Here is a 9,942-nt window from a genome sequence, read left to right as displayed (position 1 = left end):
ATGTCGTTTCAAACCCGTAAGACCTTCGTTCATCTTCGGAACACAAATTAAGGTATTTTTAATGGAATCTGAGAGCTGTCTGAACCTGCATTGACAGCAATACAACTGAAATGTTCCTAAGTCCAGAGACGTAGCAAGGAGATCGGTAAAACAGTCCATGTGACTAATTAATGTGAGTAATTAATGACATAATTTTCATTTTTGGGTGAACTAACCCTTTTAAGGATTTGAGCAGTCTGAGTGTGCTGATTTTGACAGCCTAGCTTTGAAAAGAGATGAGCTATTACTTTTCTAAACCAAAATCAAAACATAATGTTGACACAACATTGCTCCCCAAAAATACATACAAATGTTTGATAACATTATTTAATGCATTTGGCATGTTCAGCTAACAAGTGTACAACCTTTTTTTGTTTTGTTTTTTTAAACAATGCTTACTGATCTAGGTTAATTTAAATTTTTCAATTGACTATTGTTCTTTGTTAATTTGTTCATAACTAATGTAAATTTATACAACTTAAAATGTTAATATATGTAAAAATTTACATTTATCTTGAGCAGTGGTTCTCAAACCTCTCCATGAAGTACCCTCAGCACTGCACATTTTGTATGTCTCCCTATATCTGGCACACCCACTTCAGGTCTTGCAGTCTCCACTAATGAGCTGATGAGTTGAATCAGGTGTGATAGATGAGGGAGACATACAAAATGTGCAGTGCTGGGGGTACTCCAGGACAGGTTTGAGAACCACTGATCTAGAGTAATAAAAGCTGTTAAATTATGGTTAGTTCATGATACCTAATGCATTAAAAATGGTCATGAACTGAGCAGTTGAATTTTCCTTGATTTTTGACCATATAAGAGGTCATTGTACTATAAAATGCAGAAAATGCTATATTATACACCTTTATAATCACTGGACCTGTCGGTCACTTCAGTTCAGTGACCGACTTCTGCACGCTTGCTAAAAACTCTACAGTCTACACTGCACAATTAATCTCTTATTTGCATTGTGTCTGCACTGTTATGATTAAAGCATTTGTGAGAGTGCAGAAATCTAGTTGCAATGGCGAGATCACTGCAATCATGCGGCCAACAGACATATGACTGTGATTGGCTACTTCAGCCTTTTATGCAGTGAGAGTTGATTGAAATATAATGCTTTAATCAACACTTTTCACAATTTGCTATTACTATGTTTATGCTGCAGAGATTAGCTAAGTCCCTTTAAAGTCCTGAGTCATTTCACTTGACGGCCATCTTTAAAATCCCTCAACCAAACAGCTGCAGTAACACAATGACTAATTAGCGATTGGCTCTTTTATTTAGAAGGCGGGGCTATTCCACCGTATTGCGCCACATCTCCCATTCATAACTAATTTGAGTGCACCGTCTTTGTATATCTAAAGTCTTTGGTAATAGTTGCTTAATATGCAAAGATGTTACCCAGTCATAGCAGTGGGCATTTACATGAAGGGGTGTGTGTCTCCTGCAGTGGTTAAATCAGAGGACTAACGCTTGGACTAAGGGTAGAAACTGGACCTTTTTTTAAATTATGACCATTTTTGGTGTAAAAAAGTGCACCTCATGAAACATTGTAAAAAAAAATGTCATTCAATGTATGACCCCTTTAACTAATGTTAACTAATTGGTGGGCTCTTTTTACTTGACTTGTAAGCAACCATCCATAAATGAACACCTCCAAACCACTTAGAAAAAGTGCCACCAAAAATCTTTTTTTGATTTTATTTCTAGCTCTGTTTTTCTCACTGCTCTGTGTTGTCCATGTTCCACTTCACATTTTTATATCTAACACAAGTAATGTTCTTCCATTTTTTATGTTACTCAGAGAATGAGAAGCTGATTAAGGCTGTGATTGTAGCGGGTTTGTACCCTAAAGTGGCCAAGATTCGCCCCAACCATAGTAAGAAGAGACCAATGTAAGTGAATAGTATTTCTCCTATTGCTCGTGTTACTGTTTGTTTCTGATTATGTGGCCTCCATTCATTAGCTCATTGAAACACCTGAGCCCCAATTGAATACTTACTGACTGTCGCTGATGGCATTATTCCATTTAAGACATCTTCAGACTTCTCTTGTGTGAGGTAAAGGGCAGAAAAGATGAAAAGCAATCTCAGATGATAGAAGCGGCATGAAAGACCTTTCTGTGATGGTTATTATCAACCAAAGTCAGTAAAGAAACCTTGATTTGTTATGTTTTATCTTCTCGTTTTTAACACCGATATTGTGACTAGTTTTTGTCTGGCTCAGTTATTAGCCATGTCAGTGATGGTTTGAAGTTCTCATTGTTACAACGCTGAGGTGGTTGGTGTCCTCTAGTAAGGTGGCCAGTCCTGAAATTGTGAGCTTTGTCCCTGCATCCTGCAAAATGCAAGCAGTGTCCCGCATTTCAATTATGTTTCACTGAAGTTTCGTCGAGTTTCTCTGGTGCTAGATTGAAATATTCATGAGTTACCAGACCAGACTTTTGTCTCTGAGTTTAAAGTCTGCCAAATATTTATATTATAAATTTATAACGTTCAGAAATTTGAAAATGCATCAAGGCTGCATTTATTTGATGAAAAATGCAGTAAAAACAACAAACCGTTTTCTATTTTAATACATTATAAAATGTAATTTATTCCTGTATTCCTTCTATTGTCATTGTTGAAAACAGGTGTGCTTTTTATTTTTTTATTTTTTTATTTTTTGGATTATGTGAAGAACAGAAAGCACAAAAGTATAGCATTTAGTTGACCCCTAAACTTGAACAGTAATCTAAAGCCCTATTCGCACGGGATTAGTATTACCTGGTGACACCATACAATACAATTTGCAGAAAGAGAAAGCTGAAAAGGTTGCGAGGTTAAAGTGTTACAAATAAATCAAGCATAAAGCTTGAAATATTATTTTAATATGGTGAAATGTAAATGACAGAGGGCACAAAACTATGTTAGTTTATTTTTTTAAATCCATCTTACTGGACCATAGAACGGGACTCTAAAAGCCTTGACATTCGGGTATCCGGGAGATAAGTCCGTAAATTCGAGTAAAATCACAGGCTTCGCTTATCCCGTGCGAATGCACCACACGAAATTCAGATGTGGGGGGGGTAATTTCAAAATCACACAAGGTCCCCAGATAATACTAATCCCGTGCGAATAGGGCTTAAGTCTGTGATCAGAATTCCTGTACAAAAAAAGATTATTACAGTACAGAGCATTCAACCGCATTTCTACATACAAGCTCAGCTTACAAGTGGCAAGTTGGCAGGAACTCCTGTGTCATGTTTTTATTTATTTATTTTTCTCTCTTCTCCCCTGGGTGGTTTATTATTGTTTCTGTTATTTTAGATAAACCTGCCCCTAAACAGCACATAAGACCAAAATGAACTATGGTTTGCTGCTTTACATATTGGTCAGATGGTCACTTCCTGTCTAAGTGGGCAGTTCAGGTTCAGAATAACATGCAAAGTGGACCAGACTGTATGCCAGTTGTCCAATCCAGCAAAAGTAATTCTAGAATAAAACTGCCCACATAGTGAATGTCAAGTAGTCATTCCCATAGTAGACTGGGGCTATCTGAACAAGATGTAAAGTGACTTACTACAGTTTTTTTTTTTTTTTTTAAAGATACTTAGGCAGGGGCAAATCTGAAATTGATGACACAATAATAGCCCCAGTATAGATCCACATTTAAATGTTTAAACAATCTCTGAGAAGAAATGTCTGAAATTGTGTGTAGACTTTCAGTAAAGTCCATTGTTTGATCTGTAAAATTACATCATTTTTGAAAACTGAATCTTGAAATTATGCTTTTGCAGGCCAGTGAAGGTTTACACTAAGGCTGATGGGAAAGTTTGTATCCACCCTAAATCTGTCAACGCAGAGGAAACTCAGTTCCACTACACGTGGCTTATTTATCACCTGAAGATGAAGACCACCAGTGTACGTACATTTTTAATTTACCCCAAAGTGAGGTTGTCAACTTTAGCTAACAAAACTGTCCCCAATAAACTCACACACACTTATGCTGTGTTCATTCACTCATTTCAAAGGGAAGGACTACTGTATATAATTTTGTTGCAGAGCGAGAGAGGACGTGTGTTTGCAAATTAATGCTGCATCTAGTTTAAGTCCATGTTTTATTCAGTTTCTGTGTGCCTTTTAACCGACACCCTCTCAAAAGAGATCAAAGCTCCTTACTGAATCGAGGAGTACCATTTCTGGCATCTCTCTACTTGCTCAATGAGTCTCACACACGCACAGGTACAGTATGCCTGTGGCTGTTTTTGCCAGAAAAAGGAATGAAACAACATTAACTTTGGCACTGTTCTGTCACATTGATGCAGATTGAACAGTCCTGTCCTGTGCACCAGTGTCCGTAGGGTGAGACTTTGGCATGTTTGTCCTTTTCTGAGAAAGTGATACTGTAGAGACAAATGTTAGAAATAGAGATTGAGACATCAACCTGTGCTAACACTATAGTCAATACCATATATAGTAATCTTTGGTTCTTTTCAAATGATAACAATTTGTACTAAAACTGTTATTTCATGCTCATGTATTTAATTGGTTGGTCTGTAACTCAGGGTTCAGAGTCCTGATCAACCCTGACTGTGACAGAACATTATTGCTTAATTTTTTCGTCTTTGCATAGGCTTTCTTTCTCAGCAGTTGCGACGCTCCTGCATACCGATGCAGGAAACTCTGGGAGAGTGAAGAAAATTACATGTAAAAGGAGGAGAAAGATTTTCAAGAGAGTGACAAGGGAGGTGCCTGACGCAAAGTGGCAGATTGTAAGATTGAAGCGTTGGAGAAAGAAATGGTGTGAATGAAATCTGAATAAACCAGCGTATGGAGAGATTGAGGAAGGGGGCAGAATGAGACTCTAGAGTGTGACAGTCAGATTGAAAGCTAAAAGGTTTGTGTGAAGATTGATTCACGAAAGTGAATTGAGGTGAACTAATTTTAATGTCTGCATTTGGTTCTTGTCCTTGTCTCACATCAGTCTTTTCCTCATTCACTCTCACTCTCTAAGGACACTGTGTCTGGTCAGAACTGACTATGTCCACAGCGCTGACCTGTGAAACCTCCCCACTTTGTAAACCTGTGCGGCCCCTACGCTCCTGATTAGGACTTAGTAATGTGTTAAGCCAATAAAGAGGCAAGAAGAGCCAAAGACGAGCTTTTCTTCCTCTCTCTTTTCACACACATTTACACTATTCTGTTTCTGTGTGGATGTAAAAGTATTGCTCTGCCACAGGACAGGGTGACATTTTCACTCACACATTCTGTCTCTCCACTCACTGCCTTATGAAACAGTACATTTAAGGACCGAGACAGCCTTAAGAAATCTCAAGATTGTAGGGGTGTTTTTTTTTGCTTTTGCATGTGTGCCTTTGCATGCATCAATTCAATTTGTTTGTTATTTGTGCATTGGACTAGTTTTACAAAAGTACAAACATCATTCTGAGTAATGCTTGATATCTAAACAACAAGGCTGGTCAGTGACAAAGCACATGGCAAGTTCTTAAATATGTCATCTGAAATGTATTAATCTAGATTTAATTTATTTTGATATTTTATATGTATACACTACTTTTCTAGAAATGGTTGTTTTAATGCCTTGTAAACATGTCAAGTGGTGTAACCATCAAGTAATATTTCTTTATAATTCTTTATTAAGGTCAACTTGTCTGAAATGGAGTTGCCCACCTTGTCACAGTCACCAGGGTCTACATGAATCCTCTCTATGATAATTTTATTTTCTATGGTTTTCTTGTCTCATGACACAACAAAATTATTTATGTTGATTAGATGACTTGGGCAGACAAATTGTACTGTTATTAATATTTTAAAACAAAAACAAGCAATTTTACTTTTAAAATATTTTATTTTCAAGGGTTTCAGCCTTTTGAGATTTTTTGTTCTTTTTTAAGAGACTTGAGATTTATAGAAATGAATTGTATAAAGTAAATTTTTTTTTTTAAGTTGGTCTGGATAAAAAAAAAAAAAATCTGACTTGTAATTTATTTCTTTTTCTCCTTTTTCTAAAGCTCTTCCTCTATGACTGCACCGAAGTGTCCCCGTTTTCATTGTTGTTTTTCGGAGGGGATATTTCCATCCAGAGGGACCAGGACCAAGAGACGATCGCCGTGGACGAGTGGATCGTGTTTCAGTCCCCGGCACGCATTGCGCACCTTGTCAAGGTGAGCATCAACTTGACATTTTTTGGATCATACCGCAGAGCATTCAGTGATGGGTTGCAGTTTATTCTTCAAATTTATTCTTTTAATTTAGGACCTGAGGAAGGAGCTGGACGTGTTACTGGAGGAGAAGATAAAGAACCCACGTCCTGTGGTCTGGAATGACAGGGGATCTAAAGATTGTGCTGTTCTCTCCACTATAATCGACCTCATCACAACACAGGAAACCCCTGCTGGAGGCCCCAGGAGAGGCAGTCAGTGAGCACCAACCAATAGGAGCTTATTTATTTGAATGGCATTCAACTGAGACATACAGAAACGTGATCTGCTGTCACAGCTGTGTGAGAACTGTATCAGTACTTGTAGTTGTTTGAGTAAATACCTTTAGCATCCAAAATAAGAAACAGCTTTTTGGTTACTTTTTTATTATTATTATTTTTGCATCGGCTTGTTATAGTGTACTTTTCTTTACAGTAATTCATTAAATTTGCCATGATATAATCCATTTGTCTATGGAGGACCGTTCTTAATCTCGCTATACACACACATATAGGTTAAGGGACATATAGTAAAAGTTTAAGCAATGAGATATCTTTTAATGCACATAAAAATCTCAAATATAAATTGATCGCTGATTATAAAAGTTTACAAATTGAATACATATTTACATTTGGCATAATTCATGTTTACAGTACATTTTCCCTGAGAGTAATTTCAAAGAATGAACATCTCTGTGTTGCTATAAAACTTTCCTTCACTTTAAACAGGGACTCCAAGTCCAAAAAATGTTTTGTAATATTTTAAAATGAGCCCTGAGCTCAGTTTATGATCACATAAAAGCTACTGTGTAAAACATATGGTGTATATTTGTCCTTTGTATCATCTTTTGAAGCTACTAAAGTTGTTCCTGCTCTGTAGTGGTTAGATTCTTCCAGTCTTCATCATGTGCTGTGCGTTCCTCAGAAGGAGGTAGAGGTCCAGTAATGGCCTCAGACGTTGGTCTCTAGGCCTTGCAGACGGTCCATCCTCTGCATATTTTTCTCGATGGTTGCCTGACAGGTGATGAGTTCGGCGCACTCGGCCAGGAACCAGCCCCTCTCTCCATCCCGCAGTCGCTCGCCTTCATACCAGCCTGAAACCACAGCCAGACTTCAATCACCTTCTTATGAACACAAACCAGTCAAATGAACAAAGCAAAAACATTTTAACTACAACGAAACACAATCTGCTTTCAGAGCCATAGCTTAGTGGTCAGTAACATGAGTTTAATTGGTTCCATTTCTTACTCCCATTCCCTCTTCATTTACATAAACATAAAACTGCCAAAAAAGGACTAAAATAAAGAACCATACAAGGGTCTTGAAATTTTAGCAATGTGATAAATTGAAGTAGTGCTGAAAAAACGCTTTCTACTTCAAACTGCTTTCCTTTGATAAGTATTTGTGGAAAGCTTATAAAAGATATCTTTACAGTGGAATGAAATGTTCAAAAATAAAATGGCCTGCTTTCAACTGTCTTTTGTATATTTAATGGCCATTAAAAGATTCACAGGGCCTTTGAAGCCTTATCCCATGAGCCCTGGCCTTTCAACATGAAAGCCAGCCAGCAAGAAACAGCCAGAGCGAGACCATTGCTTGACCCTCTGACCAGCACCATCAAAACTGAGACCTTCAGTTGAGCCTCACATTAAAACACATCCCTGTGGTTATAGGACGAATCGTTCTGGGACAATTAATCACAACACATCAAAAAACCACAAACAGAACTGTTCTCTGGATAACTTTTAACACAAGCAGCGAAAGGTCAGATTTGTTTAGAGAATCTAGAAAATAGAATACACCAAGTATGAGCTTGAGAAAACACCCTTTAGAAAAGTGGTTCTCAACCTTTTTGACTCCAAGGCTCCCCTTTGTCCAAAACCCTCTTATACAGTATAACCTGATATGTACTTCTGTTGAAATAGAAATAAAAATAAACTCAAAAGTATAATGTCAGTTTAATGTTGTACATCTTAATTTTTTGTGTTTCCTTTAGCATTTTAAATTCGATTTATAACTAAATTTAAATCATTTAAGACTTATTAGGGCCCCCTAGTTTGGAATCATTTCTTTAAGGCTTGTTAATACCAGAATCGATTTTCTGTGTGAAAATGTGGTGCATTTTAATTGCTCATGACCAAATTCACTTTAAATCAGGGTTTCCGCGGGGTCTTAAAAAGTCTTAAATTGTACAATAAAGTCTTAATTATGATTTCAAGAGGTCTTAAATTTGGGTATGGAAAGACCAGAATTGCAATATGGCTGAATGTGACGATTAAACTTCAAAAAAGGCTACGATTTCATTAATGTTCTGTGTCCGCTGCACCACACGGATACGTTGTTTTCGTTCAAATCAAAGCACAAACAACGTAGAAAATGTATCCGCATGGCGCAGCTTACACAGAACAGAATACGCTGTTTGCGTTCAGTGGATACTCTCCAAAATGGCACCAGGGTGACGAATTGTTGAATAAAGTTGTTGTTTTTTTTTTCTTTTGCACACAAAAAGTATTCTCGTAGCTTCGTAAAATTACGGTTGAATCCCTGATGACACATGGATTATTTTACCGATCTCCTTGCTATGTTTCTGGACGTTGATCGTGTAAGGACCCTTGCTGTCTATGGGAGGGTCAGAGAGCTGTCAGATTCCATCAAAAATATCTTAATTTGTGTTCCGAATGTCTTACGGGTTTGGAATGACACGAGGGTGAGTAATTCATTTTTGGGTGAACTAACCCTTTAAATAAACATGGGCGCTGCACATTCAGCTGCTTTGTGTTCTGCCGTTACCGGGGAAACAGTGATATTTCAACCAAACGCGCCACCTGCTGGCAGAGAATAAGCATTTTCAAAAAGCCTGTTGTTCTGTTCAGAGTTGACCAATACGAAAAATCGGGCCAATGTTTTTACCCTGCAAACACACAGCGCTTTAAATATGAACTGGTGGATAGATAAGACGACAATGCATTATAAAAATCTAAACAGTAGGGTGTGCAATATATATGGTCTGCGATAATATCATAATTGTTGTTTTAGCGATGTGCGATTCGACATTATCAAGTATATCGCAAAAAGCAAACAAAACACACCTACAGAGTGCACAGTCTGCACACATACATTAGGTGATGAAGTCAGTTAATCTGTAGGTTAAACTAGGACGCGCATTTAGAGTGCGTTCTTTCACTACATGAATCGGTCTATTAAAATGCATTTAGAATTATCACATAATTCAAGATATGGGGGCAGAAAATGTATATATTTATATAATTTCATATAGTTAATATCACACGAAGAGTGCCCTTTTTTTCTCCAAAAGTCAACATAATTACAAATGTGATATTGATTTTATACAACTTTTTGTATTTATACATTTTATACAGTTCAATAAACAGTAAGTTAAAGGGGTCCTATTGTGCTCTTTTACAATGTCTTGAATTTGTTTTGGGGGTGTACTAGAACATGCTCTCATGCTTGGTGGTTCGAAAAACGCATTATTTTTTACATAATTTACATTATTACAATACCTTTCTCCCCAGTCTGGCACAAACGGCTCGATTAGTTCCGGGTTTGATGAACGCCCGCCTTCCGAAAAACAAAATGTGATGTGATTGGTTAGCTGTCCCAGTGCGTTGTGATTGGCGAACAGCTTAGACGGTGTTTCAGTACTGCCACGCCCCTTGCCAAAGCAGCAAGTTT

The 9,942-nt window shown here is 37.4% G+C and overlaps 2 protein-coding genes across 2 annotated transcripts in view; one reads left to right on the top strand and one right to left on the bottom strand.

Moving 5' to 3' along the window:
* dhx36 (DEAH (Asp-Glu-Ala-His) box polypeptide 36) overlaps nt 1–6,489 on the top strand; it is a 35,371-nt gene extending 28,882 nt beyond the window's left edge. Inside the window, exons 22-25 of the mRNA XM_016462806.1 lie at nt 1,850–1,940; nt 3,824–3,947; nt 6,059–6,211; nt 6,303–6,489. Of these exons, the coding sequence (XP_016318292.1) occupies nt 1,850–1,940; nt 3,824–3,947; nt 6,059–6,211; nt 6,303–6,470 (536 nt within the window). The 3' untranslated portion in view covers nt 6,471–6,489. The remainder of the gene's footprint in view (nt 1–1,849; nt 1,941–3,823; nt 3,948–6,058; nt 6,212–6,302) is intronic.
* A 694-nt stretch (nt 6,490–7,183) lies between these two features.
* LOC107670264 (rho guanine nucleotide exchange factor 26) overlaps nt 7,184–9,942 on the bottom strand; it is an 82,118-nt gene continuing 79,359 nt past the window's right edge. Inside the window, exon 15 of the mRNA XM_016462807.1 lies at nt 7,184–7,340. Coding sequence (XP_016318293.1) covers nt 7,198–7,340 — 143 coding nt within the window. The 3' untranslated portion in view covers nt 7,184–7,197. The remainder of the gene's footprint in view (nt 7,341–9,942) is intronic.

This window comes from Sinocyclocheilus anshuiensis, unplaced genomic scaffold (assembly GCF_001515605.1).
Source record: "Sinocyclocheilus anshuiensis isolate Anshui unplaced genomic scaffold, SAMN03320099.WGS_v1.1 scaffold1017, whole genome shotgun sequence".
Taxonomy (NCBI): Eukaryota; Metazoa; Chordata; class Actinopteri; order Cypriniformes; family Cyprinidae; genus Sinocyclocheilus; species Sinocyclocheilus anshuiensis.
This window is presented reverse-complemented; position numbering and strand designations above follow the sequence as displayed.